This window comes from Haliotis cracherodii, unplaced genomic scaffold, assembly GCF_022045235.1.
Source record: "Haliotis cracherodii isolate W230 unplaced genomic scaffold, xgHalCrac1.p SCAF_10, whole genome shotgun sequence".
NCBI classification, from domain to species: domain Eukaryota; kingdom Metazoa; phylum Mollusca; class Gastropoda; order Lepetellida; family Haliotidae; genus Haliotis; species Haliotis cracherodii.
In genome coordinates this window covers 49,708,458-49,725,002 of record NW_027266265.1, presented here as the reverse complement: position 1 = coordinate 49,725,002, position 16,545 = coordinate 49,708,458, and the positions used below count along the sequence as shown (strand labels likewise).

The 16,545-nt window shown below is 40.1% G+C and overlaps 1 protein-coding gene across 2 annotated transcripts in view; it reads right to left on the bottom strand.

Annotated features, from left to right (window-relative positions):
* Positions 1-16,545, bottom strand: part of LOC139454486 (E3 ubiquitin-protein ligase Midline-1-like) — a 53,051-nt gene that overhangs the window by 30,652 nt on the left and 5,854 nt on the right. The window contains exon 2 of one of the 2 annotated variants that reach the window (XM_071236227.1): positions 15,852-15,950. In XM_071236227.1, the coding sequence (XP_071092328.1) occupies positions 15,852-15,909 (58 nt within the window). In that variant the 5' untranslated portion in view covers positions 15,910-15,950. Of the gene's footprint in view, positions 1-9,828; positions 10,217-15,851; positions 15,951-16,545 lie in introns of those variants that run through there. The other variant, XM_071236226.1, reaches the window with a different exon arrangement.

The window sequence follows — 16,545 nt, the reverse complement described above, 5'->3', positions numbered from 1 at the left end:
AGAGCATTGATATTGGCTCTGCATTGAAGTTTTGAAGGGGTGTCTAAACATTGCTAACAGTTTGAACACCCCCCCGCCCACACACACACATACACTTACACAAACACATACACGCACGCACTCACTCATTCACTCCCGGAGTATGGTTTTTATGCTGCTTTTAGCTATATTCCAGCAATATCATGGCAGGGGACACCAGAAATAGGCTTCACACATTGTACCCATGTGGGGAATCGAACCCGCGACTTAGGTGTGACGAGCAGGTGCTTTAACCACGAGGCTACCCCACCGCCTCTCACACCTCTGGGATGCACTTGCCTCCTCACACCTGGGATGTGTGGCTGAACTGATCAATTAGAAAGAAATGTGTAATATGTTGGTGTGATTTGATGTGTTTTCGTGATCAGCAGGTGCTAGAAACTGCCAAGCTGTCATGTTAGTGTAATTTGAATTGTTGGGTGGGTTACGATTCACTCGTGTATTCAGTGAATCAAAATGTTTCCATTCATGAATTGAATTCGTTATTCATGGCCACAAGATTCCAATATTTATGAATATGCAGTCATGTGCATTTACATACCCTGTACCTAATAATATCAATAAGAACATTGTATGCACAGATTTCTTCAAAGTCAGCACTCTTATAATATTTAATTTGACAGTATTGTTGTCACTGGTCATTGTCGTATTTGAGCAGATACTAGTACCTGGACAAGTGAAGCATGTAAATGTTTAATATATTAATAATTAACAAACCATGTCAAATAACTTATGTTGTTATTGTTACACTGAATATAACAAATAATAAATCAACTGCTGACTTGTTATTGTATTCATGAATAAATATTCATATTCGTTACCCTATACTCATGATACGAATTGTATTCCCCTCATAGTGTATTCATTGCAGCCCTAGTGAGTAACTTCTATTTAGCATGGTTAGTTCTATTTAAGCCATGTCATGATGGCCTGTGATTCTGGCCAAGCTGCAGCAGATTGTAGTCAGGTTACAATGACATACATCAGCAACGTGACACACTGAACATGACTTCGTCACATGGTAGTAGTTGTCATCTCATTGTTGTCAGGTGTCAATACTGGATTCTGGGTCCAAAGCCATCTATGATGTCTACAGTTGTAACTCCCATTCTTTAACAGACCTATGACCATCTTATAAAGATCGTTTGAGGAACGGAATCCTGGTGACCGAGTCAACACAGCCTTGGCATTCCCACTGTGAGGGAGAAAGTTATTTGTTGTTATTCCTTGAGCATGTTGAGAGTGAGTTGAATTTTACACCGCTTTTAGCAATATTCCAGCAATATCATGGCGGGCACACCACAAATGGGCTTCACATGTTGTACCCAAGTGGGGAATCAAACCTGGGCCTTTGACGTGATGGGCGAACGCTTTAACCACTAGGCTGCCTCATTGCTCCGTCAATCATTGTGATGATCACCAGACAGAATACAGATTCCTTGATTTTACTGCACTAGTTTCACAATGACAACTTCCATTCAGGAAGTTCTTACGCAGTTCTCAATTAAATATTTGAAAACTGAACTGAATTCTGGGTGTCTAATAGATGGCTGAGATTGTATGTCAGACCTCCCCTCGGGCGAGGGAAAGTCTCTTCCGTATCAGATGTTTATCCCATTAAAGTGAGAAATACTTGATGTCTAGCATTCGGTATCAATTGACAGCACATGACTGTAGTTCAGAATGCCATGTCTTAACCTTTTCGAGGTTGCATGATTTAGATAACGGGATCTCGTAAGTGATGATGAGGATGGTTGGATGAAAGGTCATTCTGACGTGGCCCATAATTATCAGGGCTGTCCTCCGATCTTTGTGTAGTAGTAGCGAGCACCTAAACATCTGATTTTAATGAGATTGTATTTCAGGCCACTGACAGTTAAGCTTCCAAATTGTCCTCAACCGTTTTGTAAATGTTATTAAGTGTGAGTGAGTGAGTGATTTTGGGTTTAACGCCGCTTTTAACATTATTCTAGTCATATCACGGCGTGTCAGCTTAATGTGGGAGGAAAGCAGGTCTTAGATGTTTACCACTTCGGTGAAACCCACAAGCACGGGTATGGTGCTGACAAACCTAGAAACATAATCGGGGCAAACCGGAATTCGAACCCACAATCATAGGTTTCTGTCATGCCCAAGGGACGCAACTCTGCACAGTGAATTGCAGCGCCTGAGACGTGCCCCTTGTTATTAATTGAAAGAAAGAACGTCCAATAATACATAAAAAACATCATGCAAGTGTCATAAGATAAATTATATACAGCAAGGACGGGAACAATTTCTTTGTGTGCATTGTGCAGCTGAACTCAGTGAAGTGAGGATTATGTTTTACATAATGACATGTTACTTCCTTGAACACCAGGGCCCACTTGCACAAAGCAATCTTAGCGCTAAGATGATCGTAACTCCCATACTTTACAATAGTAGTAGCACTAAGATCACTTTGTGCAAGTGAGCTCTGATGTCACAATGCTCTGATAATTATCATCACTATTTTGCAATTTCTGGTTGGTTTGTTTGTTTGTTGTTTAACGCCGCACTCAGCAATATTCCAGCTATATGATGACGGTCTGTAAATATTCGAGTCTGGTCCAGACAATCCAGTGATTGATATCATGAGCATCGATCCATGCAATTGGGATTGATGACATGTATCAACCAAGTCAGCGAGTCCCTAGATAAAGTTACAATTCCTATTTTGACTAAATCATAATTGTTTCCATTGAAACTATACCATATATATAAAGGTCAACAACGTTGCACAAATCAGGAACTATTCTGTCACTGGAATATCAATAAAGAATCCTTTACAAAATAACCACACATTTCCATAGATCAATCCAGTATGTGCCATATGGGAGTCCCAGTGTATAGCTGTATTGACTGTGTTACACAGAAGTGTGATGGAGGTTGATGGTTGTCAGAAAGTCAAGAGACGAGTGTCTTGTTACAGGAGAGGCAACAGTCGGGAGCCATTATCACCTTCACATATTGACCTGTCTGTAATTTCATTAGACAGCTGCTTCAATGCCCTAATGCCCAATGTTAACACCGTCTACCTACACCCATGTCTTCTTTCATATTGATTTCCATGAATTGGGCCAAACGTTCACTGCTCGTGCTGAACACTGGGGTTTGGCTGGACCTTTTCCTGTAGCGTAATTATGTAGATTTGAAAGAATGATTCAATACTTGCCATCTGCTGGATTCAAACAAGGTAACAAAATAATGTGTATGTGCAGTGCTTTGAGCATACATTGTGTATGTTCTTATGTGCTTTACAACAAGACTATTAATATAATTATTATTATTTTTATATTATCCCATCTTCCGGAGGTAATGGAGTTAACTGACTATATAAGTCCAGTTGCCACCCTTGCCTTACTAAGCCGGAATTTCTGGGCTCTAGCAGCGCCACCAGGCGCTATTACGAGTTATGTCACTTCTATGTCCCTCCTACTGACCAATCAGATTCCATCTCTCATATCACTTGCTTCAAGCAAAATGTCGGTGACTAGTCAAGACAATCTGAGTGAGTGAGTGAGTATGGCTTTACGCCGCTTTTAGCAATATTCCAGCAATATCACGGTGGGGGACACCAGAAATTGGCTTCACACATTGTACCCATGTCGGGAATCAAACCCAGGTCTTCGGCTTGACAAGCGAACGCTTTAAGCACTAGGCTACCCGACCACCCCCAAAACAATCAAGATCTTTATTGTAATTAAATTGTTTTACGTAGCGAAGTGCATCACCTTGATCAAAAACATGTAAAGATTTGGAAAATATCATTTTACGCTGACTTAATGTTCATGATGGTACAGATGCTTTGCAAATCCTACAATCCACCGAAATCATCGCAGGAGTTCATGACCCAGATGTTGATTACATTTTGTTTGTTGTTTAACGCCGCACTCAGCAATATTCCAACTATAGGACTGCGGTCTGTGTACATAATCAAGTCTGGACCAGACAACCCAGTGATTGATATCATGAGCATCGATCCACGCAATTGGGATTGATGACATACATCAACCAAGTCAGCGAGCCTGACCACCTGATCCCAAACAAACAAACAAACAAACAAACAAACAAACAAACAAACAAACCTGTGCATTATGGTTATGATCATTTTCTGTTGTCAGGAGTTGGCAGTCTTGCTGCAAGACAAATGTCGTCACAGAGACGAATATGGTTCTGAACCAAAAAGCATGGATGGTACCTGGTACATGCATGTATCTTACAGTAAGATGTTACAGTAAGATCTTACTGTGTCAGGGACTGGCATGGTTTTATCAAATGAAATGGATCAAGCCCGTGATGTGACAGGGTTTGTAAAGTAAATTTCAATCCAGAGTAAATACGTTGCCAAGTTCCACAGGGGAAGCCACATTGTGTGTTTGTTGTCTATATCTGGTTTGACGAGGTTTAGAAAGAGAATTGAATTCATTTCACTTTCTGAACGGTACAAATATATATACACTTCCACACTCAAATCTCCTCCAAAACCTCGTCGAGCCAGATATAAACAACAAATAAATATATAACAAAGTGTTTTGGGGCCCCGGGATGTATTGTCATGTGTATCCCAATCAAAACACATTGTGAATACGCTTTCAACACAGTTTTCATTTCTTTCTCCAAACACCCCCAACCTACTCAAATCGCTGAGAAAGTTAAGGTAATAAAATATATACAAACATGCCGTTAACTCAAGAATTACTAACAATCGAATGCTCTGTGAGCCCACTTTGTTTTATATCGGCTTCCAACACTAAAACCAATCTGTATAAGCTCTGTCTCCCGATTCAAGACATAAAACCCTGATTATAGACAATATAGCCTGGGTCAGGTGTGACTGCCACAACCCCCAGGTGAGATACGAGACCGTGTGAGCAGGACGCCCCCTATATGCTACCAGTTCATCAGTCAATAGATCATATCTAGACCCTGACTTCACAGAAACCGACACAGCCCTGAACACACAGTGGGTTTACAAATGTCTTTATCTTGAGGAATGTTTTGTCTATAATAAGGCTGTGCGAGGTCAATTATACCGTACAAAAGAGACTGAATTGCATGTTTAAACCTAATTTGAAATAAAACTTGATAGCAGTGACTGTGTGGTTGCGGGGGATCTTGTGACAGAAGTATTTGGATGGATACGTACAGCTTGTCCCTGGGGCACTACAGTGTTATAGGGTATCACCTTGTTGGTATGACAAGAATCATGTTTGTGTTAGGAATACAGGTGGTTTACTTTGATATAGATAGTGACACCCTTGAGTTGAAACATACCTGTGGGGCCCTTATATTGAAACATACCTGTGGGGCCCTAATATTGAAACATACCTGCGGGGACCTTGTGTTGAAACATACCTGTGGGGCCCTTATGTTGAAACATACCTGTGGGGCCCTTATGTTGAAACATACCTGTGGGGCCCTTATGTTGACACATACCTGTGGGGCCCTTATGTTGAAACATACCTGTGGGGCCCTTATGTTGACACATACCTGTGGGGCCCTTATGTTGAAACATAACTGTGGGGCCCTAATATTGAAACATACCTGCGGGGACCTTGTGTTGAAACATACCTGTGGGGACCTTATGTTGAAACATACCTGTGGGGCCCTTATGTTGAAACATACCTGTGGGGCCCTTATGTTGACACATACCTGTGGGGCCCTTATCTTGAAACATACCTGTTGGGACCTTGTGTTGAAACACACCTGTGGGGACCTTGTGTTGAAACACACCTGTGGGGACCTTGTGTTGAAACACACCTGTGGGGACCCTATGTTGAAACACACCTGTGGGGACCCTGTATTGAAACATACCTGTGGGGACCTTGTGTTGAAACATACCAGCGGGGACCCTATGTTGAAACACACCTGTTGAGACCTTATGTTGAAACATACCTGTGGGGACCTTGTGTTGAAACATACCTGATGGGACCTTGTGTTGAAACACACCTGTTGGGACCTTATGTTGAAACATACCTGTGGGGACCTTATGTTGAAACATACCTGTGGGGACCTTGTGTTGAAACATACCTGATGGGACCTTGTGTTGAAACATTCCTGTTGGGACCTTGTGTTGAAACACACCTGTGGGGACCTTGTGTTGAAACATACCTGTGGGGACCTTGTGTTGAAACATACCTGTGGGGACCTTGAGTTGAAACATACCTGTGGGGATGTTGTGTTGAAACATACCTGTGGGGACCTTGTGTTGAAACATTCAATTATTTACAAACCACCGTGATCATGGTGATATGGTGGGAATCTTGCTGACTGCAGCATTAACCAACTCACAGTTTGAAACATGTATTGTCTTCGTGACCCACCCCTATTGACATAGTACATTACACTTATAGACCCATGCAGATTCGGGGTAAAATAGGTCTTCAGCAACCCATTCGTGCTGTAAAAGGCGACGCCGCACTCAGCAATATTCCAGCTATATGTTTCAGTCTGTAAATAATTAAATCTGGACCAGACAATCCAGTGATTGACACCATGAGCATCGATCCATGCAATTTGGATACGATAACATGGATCAACCAAGTCAGTGAGCCTGACCACCCGATCCCGTTAGTCGCCTCTTATGACAAGCATAGTGGCCTTTTACGGCAAGCATGGTTTGCTGGAGACCTTTCTCGCCTGGATATTCACAGGTCTAATTACTTTTGAATCCAGAACACTGGAATTAGAAACCCATGATGAGAAACCTGGACATAAACATGATAAAACACTTCCGGTACCATTCAGCAATGGAAATTGAAAATTTTACAAAAAATTGTATATTTATATACTTATCCTACCTAATAATAATAAGTGCATTTATATGCGCCAGATTCCATTTACCAAGTGGATGCTCATAGCGCTACACTATTATTACCCCGGTCAATGGATCAGTGAGCACTCGATTTACATTCTCAGCTCCCTGGGGAGTATACAACCCAAGCTGCCTGTGAGGTGCTAGAAGGTTAACAGACACATTACCATCTCATACGACCGGGTACCCACTCACTGCCGGGTGAACAGAGCCACATTTTGAACAAAGTCACTTGCCTAAGGAGACACCACATGTGGTACATGTGCTTCAGTGTTGGGCAGGAGATTTAAATTATGTTATCAATGTTTCCCATGATGAGTAAGGTATGTTTCTCTGTATGTTCTTCCTTATCATAGATCACGATGAGGTCAGAGATATTTCCTTGGTGCACTATCTTTTCTTCTTACGAAGCATTCTAATTAAGCAGGTGCATATGAATCATATGGTCTTGATAAAAAACAAAAAATAACCCCAGGTTATCAGTCGTACTTGATAAGAGGTTCAGCAAACACACTGCTTTGTTGTCGCGTACAGTAGAAGAATATAGAGACTGCAACCACTTCTTAGAGTCCAACACGTCTCGTCCAATTACTTTCAGTACATTTAGTCTAGAAACCAGTTCATAACCTCCCCATCCAGGAGTAACCATGGTAATGTCACCTGAAAACGATTCTTAATTTTCTATCAAGATTACTGCATTCCCAAATAGTTACAAAGTAATGTTTCCCCTAGTCTGTCTGCCATGGGCATGTTTTTTAACATCCTGTGATAAATACCTGCATCTAGATCTTTTTGGTGCAATTTCAATACTAAAATGTGGCCGTCAATAAACATGGCAAGGTACCGTATTCGACATAATAAGTGACCCGCTGTGCTAAGCGCCCACGGCGATATTTGTTAATATATTGGCTAGTGAACAATCCAAATAAGCACCCCTTCCGATTGATCAATGTACACAAGACTTATCTATTCGTGTATAATACGCACTCATGTGTTATATGCACCCTTAATTATGGGCAATTAAATTCTGGAAAATATATCTGTCGTGTATAATACACACATACCTTTCTTTTGTATTATTTCAGGCTGTCAGCATAAGGCACGTTTTTTTTCATATTTAATAATTATATCTACAATTACAGGTTACAAAATGCACAGATGCGGTTACTACAATAATCAAAGGATGTGTGGCAATACATTTCGTGCAAAAAACATGATAGTAATCTATAAAGGGAATGTATTTACGTTTTGGAGACGACAGAGATTGGAATTTTGGCGCTTTTCTATGTACGACTAACGTCATATCTTTTTACGTCACAATAAACGATATGACGTCATAATGGTGATGTGCAATGTAGAGCGAAAGCCTGGCAAAGCTTGCTTTGTTTTCTAGCGCGGTTAAATCTACAGGTAACCAAGCTCTACATTGAAAACACAGTATGTTTATCTCCTAATTGTACCCAATTCTTAACAATATATATATATAGGTCCTGTAATTAATGTAATTGTCTTATCTTTCAGTACAGTAAACCCATTTCATTACTTTACATGACCCTCATAATTCCTGTAGGGGCCCTTGAAATAAATTATTGGTGGTTCCTACTTTTGTACATCAAATAAATACTGTTTCTATAAATAGGCTATGATTCACTGAAGTATCAGTACCTGAAATAGGCTATGAATTTTCACTGAAGTATCAGTACCTGAAATAGGCTATGATTCACTGAAGTATCAGTACCTGAAATAGGCTATGATTCACTGAAGTATCAGTACCTGAAATAGGCTATGATTCACTGAAGTATCAGTACCTGAAATAGGCTATGATTCACTGAAGTATCAGTACCTGAAATAGGCTATGATTCACTGAAGTATCAGTACCTGAAATAGGCTATGATTCACTGAAGTATCAGTTCCTGAAATAGGCTATGATTCACTGAAGTATCAGTACCTGAAATAGGCTATGATTCACTGAAGTATCAGTACCTGAAATAGGCTATGATTCATTGAAGTATCAGTACTTGAAATAGGCTATGATTCACTGAAGTATCAGTACCTGAAATAGGCTATGATTCACTGAAGTATCAGTACCTGAAATAGGCTATGATTCACTGAAGTATCAGTACCTGCAGACATGTTTTACTACAGTAGTAGTATGTACTGTCTCAGATTTTCTTCACCTGTCAAAGGAACTGCTGTGCAGAGTTGCATCCCTTAGGCATGCCAGGAGTCTATGATTATGGGTTTGAATCCCAGATTTGTCCTGATTTCTAGGTCTGTTTGTGGTATCAAATGTAGTTAACAACTAGGATCTGCTTCAATTCTGGAATTCCTCCCACATCAAGACGCAACACTGTGACATAAATGAAATTCTGTTCAAGGTGACATTAAACCAAACTCACTCACTCACTAAAAGGCGACTAACGGGATCAGGTGGTCAGGCTCGCTGACTTGGTTGATGCATGTCATCGATCCCAATTGCGTGGATCGATGCTCATGATGTCAATCACTGGATGTGTTGTCCAGACACAATTATTTACAGACCGCCGTCATATAGCTGGAATACTGCTGAGTGCGGCGTTAAACAACAAACAAACAAACAAACACTCACTATTCAGGGTGTTTTGTTGTGGAACTCACACAGAATTTGTACTTTCCACTATGTTGTTGTGGAATCGGTTAGAATATACTACTAAAAAGAAGTAAAGGACACCCGTTTCTTTTATATTTTGAGTTTATCTGTCATGCCATGGCATTAAGGGTATAAAACAAGGACTGGTCGGCTCAGAGTGGTTGAGGGTGATATTCATGTAAAAATGCAGCATCATATCTCAGTGGACACACACACATATATATATGATATATGTGCAATAATCCTGGACGTGATGTTAAACCCAATTTTACCTCAGCACATACATATCCTCAATCCTTTTTTAACAGTATCAATCTAGACTCACCAGGTGTGTCCGTGACAGCGCTGTCAGACCGGAGATGGACGACACACCCCTCCTCCACAGTGGCCGTGCTGGAGTACGCCCCCCACATTCTGTAGAGCCAGGACCCCCAAATATATGGTCTCAATCAGGACCCCCAAGTCACCAGCACAGTGGCTCTATAGATGGCGGCCGTTGTCCACTGCTTACTGTGTGAGGAATTTCCTCGATTGTGTCACTTCATCTGATCCAACACATGCATCAGAGTTGTGTTTCATAAAATCAGCTTCAGATCAATGACCTTCAGCATATCAATCTCATCAATCACCAGACTGTTTCATCAATAATCCGAACGTTTCAGTCCTGCTTATCCAAGGCTTGACTTTCTTCTTCCTTCAAAGCAATATATCAATGTTTTGAAAGTCTACCAAAGATCAATGTACACAGATCAATACACAACAGATAAATCTGATCAAGAACTATATCCACTGTCAACTGTGTCAGCATGGCCCTGGCACATCAAATAGTCCACTTTCAATGTCAATCCACAATAATCCATACACCAGTGTTCTAACTCCCCAAACACAATCACAATGTCTCCTAAGTCGGTTTATCATGTGACCAAATGAGCATCAACTGAAAGTCAAATTCCTCAAGATCCAAGGTTGTCAAACTTTAACAACACACACAGCAACAATAAACTCTGCAGGTGATCCCTCGGTACTTCCTGATGTAAAGTCCCAATCAGCTTGTCTCCCCCTCCCTCCAGATCCTCCACTCGGACATGACAAGCATCTGGCGGCCATTACATTAGCGTTAATACAAGGCAAACACAGCCATAACACAGCCACCATTACCTGCTCACCGATCCCACTCTCTCCCAGCCGGACACAGAGTAATCTCAACCACTGATAGCAAGCCAGCAGCAATTCATCATTGTAGGCCATGCATGGTTAATCAATTGCTTGTGGTGAGTGAGCCCACTGTGGTCCCCTAACCTGGTATTACCTATTGTTGGCCTGCTGGCATGTGGTATTTGTTTACTCTGCTCAACATCCTGTTGAATTTTGTTTATTTATTTGTTTATTTAATTGTGTATCATGATTATTCAGTTTTTGTTTATTTTATCTGAACTTATGTACATATTCATATGATACAAAAATCTTAAATTCAGTCACCATATTTAAGGCCTTCTTGTGGAAGAAACATGTGCTTTCAATACAAAAAGTGCAGGTAAAATTGTAAATATAAAAGGAATGTGGAATATACAAGAAGCAACAGTTCACCATGTTCACTGAATACTTCATGTGTACTTGGGGCGATCGCATAGTCCAGTGGTTTCAGTGTTTGCTCATCATGCTGAATGCCTGGGTTTGATTCGCCACATGGGTTTGATGTGTCACCCACTTAAAAAACTATAATCAGTAACAAAAATAATAATTATATACCTCCTCACTTTGTATTTCTACTATATGCTGCATCTCAAACTGATGGGGGCAGGGGGTAGCGTTGTGGTTAAAGCGTTTGCCTGTCATGCCAAATACCTGGGTTGATTCCCTTCATGGGCACAATGTGTGAAGCCCATTTCTGGTGTCCCCACCGTGATATTCCTGGAATATTGCTAAAAGCGGCGTAAAACAATACTCACTCTTATGCTGACAGATATAGAGTTCATACAACTTTTGCTGTCATAAGAATTTCCAAAGCAGGATTTGAACAATGGGGGTTTAGTTCAGCTGGCGAGAGCCTGAGTGGGCTTCACAAACTGTAGACATGTTGCATGTTGGGATTCATAAACATCAAAACCTTTACTTAATGTTTGTTCAGCATAAACAATATTAAGTCAGAAAGACAAATTCTAGACCATTTGTTCAGCATGTTTAGAAATTGAATAAACATGGATAAGTTCAAAGTTTGGAAAATGCACATTTTCTCAAGGCTGTGACCTCAGCCACTTGTCTGAGTGCCCAAGTCTGGTAACATCCTGCTCCGTCTCATATCGCTGTTAACAGTAGTCAACAAAATAACACTAAAATCTACTGAAAATGATTTTTTTAGCCTTATTCAGAGCAGACTCCAAAGTATTAGGCACTAATTGTTTTCAATGTTGACTGTGGATATATTTGCATGTACTGAATGTAGGTCACGACACGCCTGACAATGTGTAGTTCCAACCCCTATAAACATAAGTAGTTGTATAAATGAGCTTAAAGTACAACGCCAAAACTTGACAGACAGTCTGTCATCATATCAGCACCAAGGGTTCACCTTCCTCAACGATACAGTCTGACGATGCTAATCCTAACTGTGCCACCAGAATAGACATTTCCTCCATTCAAGCCTCCTGACAATCTCTAACACAGTTGTCGCCATATCATGTCAAGAAACACAGAACACAATGTAACATGATTTAGAGCCAAAGTGGAGGATTTATTCTATTATTACTGTCATAAATAAACTTGAGATTGAGGAAATCAATGGGATTACTGCTATAAACCAGGGGTCCTTTATTGCTGCTGTGCATGCAACAACCGACTTGTATTTAATAACAAGCAATGCTTGATGGAGCTCTGGAATTAGCGCCAGAATATTATATGTCCTACAGATTCACAACTGTTTAACGTTTTCATTTAGAAACAAGTTTGATGTCTGTAAGGGGTAAATATAAAGAAAAAAATGATTGTGATTTTGTTGAGAATATCATTTTCCCTAGATACATTGAATTAATCCCCTGAGTAGGCAACAGAAGGCATCTTCTATGCTGTTACTAATCTTGGCATAAGTTGTGGACACGGTAATCAAACGGAAGAGCAGACAGAAAAGCCACATAATGCGATTAAAAAATCTGAGGCGGAAGTAGGCAGACTGCACACAGTCCTTATCATGGGAATTGCGCAGTGCGAAAACCCCGGGAACACGTTTTAACCCCAGTGGCGAATTGTTTTGTGCTGGTGATGATTTAGGCTTTCATTTTTTATCATCTTGAATATGTTATTTCCATGTTTCATTAAATCATTAAAATCTGCGAAGTTGCTGTGGTCCGAATACTTGACCTTTAGCATTCTCCAAAACACAACATGCATTCATGATGTTAACAAGTAAAGGGAGTTTGTGACAAACTTGGGTGGTAAATCGAGTGTTTGGAAGTCTTTTGACTATGTTAAAGAAAATAAAACTCATCTAAAATGATACACTGAAAACTATTGATATTTATCGCAATAGTTGCTTGCAATATCAATAGTTATCGCAATAGTTTCTTTCAATATCAATAGTAATCGTCTGAGATGCATATTGAGCACTTTAAGGTATTTACATATACATAACAACCTCTGAGATGCATATTGAGCACTTTAAGGTATTTACATACATATATATAACAACCTCTGAGATGCATATTGAGCACTTTAAGGTATTTACATATACATAACAACCTCTGAGTTGCATATTGAGCACTTTAAAGTATTTACATATATATATATATAACAACCTCTGAGATGCATATTAATCACTTTAAAGTATTTACATAGAGAATCTCACCCAAGTGTCTTTTGATATCAAATATATCAACACGAGTTGATAAAAGTGGAAAAATTCCGAGGCTTGCCGAGGATTTTTGCCACTTTTATCAACGAGTGTTGATATATTTGATATCAAAAGACACGAGGGTGAGATTTTATTTATCATCCAACATCATTCTTCCAACTTTTTGAATTTGTAGACAGTAATTAGCAGTGTCTTTAGAGAAAAAAGTACTGCTACCAGCTTCAGTAGCAGAGCCATTAGTGATGTCATTTGATTGTGACGTCATGGTAACCAGTGACGTCACAATGGTCTGCAAAACATTGTGATGTAAGTTCATTGCAGCGATATCTACAGTGTAGATAACGCTTGATCTCATCCAAGCGATATCTCCTGTGGGAGCCAGTTTTGGATGATAAATATATATATATAACAACCGCTGAGATGCATATTGAGGGGTATCTAGATGTCACGCAGTCTCTCTGATGCACACTGACCATACTGATGTATGTACATATCAGCCACTCCAATATGTTTACACAGCATCAATCAACAGACACATATCTGGTGTCAGGTTGTATTTGACATTGAACTGAAAACATTTTTATAGCATATTTACAAATAGCTACTAGAGCTACATGATTTATAACAAGTAATACATACATGTGCTGACAAAGTAGAGTATCAGCTGAAGTCGACATTGTAAAGCAGTTCCATAAACCTAAAGATCATTACTGTCTCACTATTTGTAAACATGGTGAAAGGACAAACATATTAATATATTTTACAAATATTTAAACGTGTTGAATGTATCATTTTTTTGGCTTGTGTATTCCACTCCCCACATAAGCAATGATAGCAGTCATTTTCTATTCTGCTGATCAGTGAGAGAGGGTAGGTTTTTTTCCCGCCACAACATTACAAATACGCATTAATACAGCTATATTACAACTATATCACAGTAAACCAATGGCAGACAGCATGAGCAAGGAACTCATTTGTCTGCTCTTGAAACTCAGTAGTAAGAGGTCTTTCAGGCCTATTCTGATCAGATTTTGACATTTACTTAAGTTTGCAAGGTCTAGCCACTGATTTGTGCTGAGGACAAGTTAAAACGCAATGGTGGTAGCCCGCATTGACTAGAATCATTTAAGGGCTATAACTCTGAACCAGTTCTCACTGCTTCAATTTAAGGACTAGCTACAAACTCTGAGGACTAGTCTTATAAGGTTTTACAATAGTCCAATGTAACATGTGGACTAGTCTTAATATTTTTTTCAAAATTGTAAAGCTGCTGCTTCTAAATCCTTACAAGGGACATTATCATCAAAATCACTGGTACCTGCTTATTCAGATCCCAGGAACCTTGCCTACTGGAAGATAATTTATCAATTATATTGAAACAAAATACACACTTAACATAGAATGCTTCTTTCTGGATAACGGACAGTGAACTTCGAACACCAACAGTGTAAAAACTCAGACTATTGTGTCCCACTTGCCAGACAGCGACTGCCTCTTGACGATGTTTGTTTTCACCATCATCATTTGCAAAACATCAAAGAGCCTGGTGTCACGCGATCACTGTGTTAATTAGTCACGTCTTCATCGATATTTGGGCAGTCTTTGTCATGTGACATTGAGGTAGAGTTTGGGAAGGGGAGGTAATCATGGTCAGTTCGGATATAGGAAAACTTGTTTATCCTGAAAATATTTGAGAAAATACAGGTATCCGGATAAGTGATGTTTGACTGTACTTCAGCCCGGGTGATGGACGATTGTATTGTAAAGAAGACCTAAAAGTATTGGCAATGAGGAGACAAGGAAAATGATTGTCTGACTGTTTGTTTTTTAATGCTGAAGCAATATTCCAGCAATATCCCAGCCATAGGACAGTGGCCAGTGTTTGAAAAACATTCAGGCAGGTCTCCCTTTAATGTTGCCTGTCCATCTTCAAAGATGCCTGCCCACATTCAGACATTATCAATATTGAGAAATCGTGAAAAAAGAGAGAAATCTGGATTCATTTGAAATAACGCAAACAATTACTTGAATCTACGAGCAGCTAGTTTAAAACTGAATACGTAAGTGGTCTTAAAATTACCTGCCAGACTGTCAGGCAGGTGGAGCAAAAGTTCATGAAGCCCGACAGAAAAGTTAAGTGCTACGGGCGGCCGGCAGGCAGTTATTTTGGACTCTGACAGTGGCCTGTAAATAATTGAAAATGTACCAGATATCCATTGATTGAGTGAGTATGGTTTAACGCCGCTTTTACCAATATTCCAGCAATATCACGGCTGGGCACACCAAAAATGGGCTTCACACATTGTACCCATGTCAGGATTCAAACCCGGGTCTTCGACGTGACGAGCAAACGCTTTAACCACTAGGCTACCCGACAGCCCCCTGTCCATTGATTGACATTATGATCAGAATCCCATGGTTTCAGGGCAACAATGTAGACAAGCACAGTCTGTTAGGGATTAACATGGAAACTTCAGGAAAGGTAGTATGAATAATTGACCTACCTGCTGATGCAGCCTTGGGGTGGAACGGCCTTGGCCTTGGCCTTGAAGACTCCGACATGTTGATGTCTAGATGCCTACCACAGTGTAGCTGTCAATCATCTGTCAATCAAATGTTGAGTATTAAGAAAAGTAGTGCTTGTTTCACCATGTTTACAGGAGTGTGTAGTTAGTTGGGTTTAACGCTGCTTTTAACAGTATTCCAGTCATATCTTAGTGTGTCAGCTTAATGTGGGAGGAAAGCCCAAAGTGATGCAGGTCTCAGATGTTTACCACTTCGGTGAAACCCACAAGCATGGGTATGGTGCTGACAAACCTAGAAACATACTTTGGGCAAACCGGGATTCCAATCTCATTAAAATCAGATCTCTTAGTTCTCGCTACCATTAAACATAGATCTGTGGACATCCCATTATGGATCACATCAGAATGACCTTTAATCCACCAATCAGAGCAAGGCTTACCAGATCATGAAAGTGACAGTCGGAGTGTGTTTTCTGATCATGCAACCTCGAAATATTTAACAGAGGGAACTCTGAACAACAGTTACAGGTTTTATGATTATATCCATACAATCTAGGCATTCTATAACTCATTCCAGAATGTTCTTTATATCAGTATTAAAAAATTTTAATCAAGAATACGTTTCGAAGTGCAGTCGCCAGTTTGAAACTACTGTCGTAAAGCTCAAGAAAGC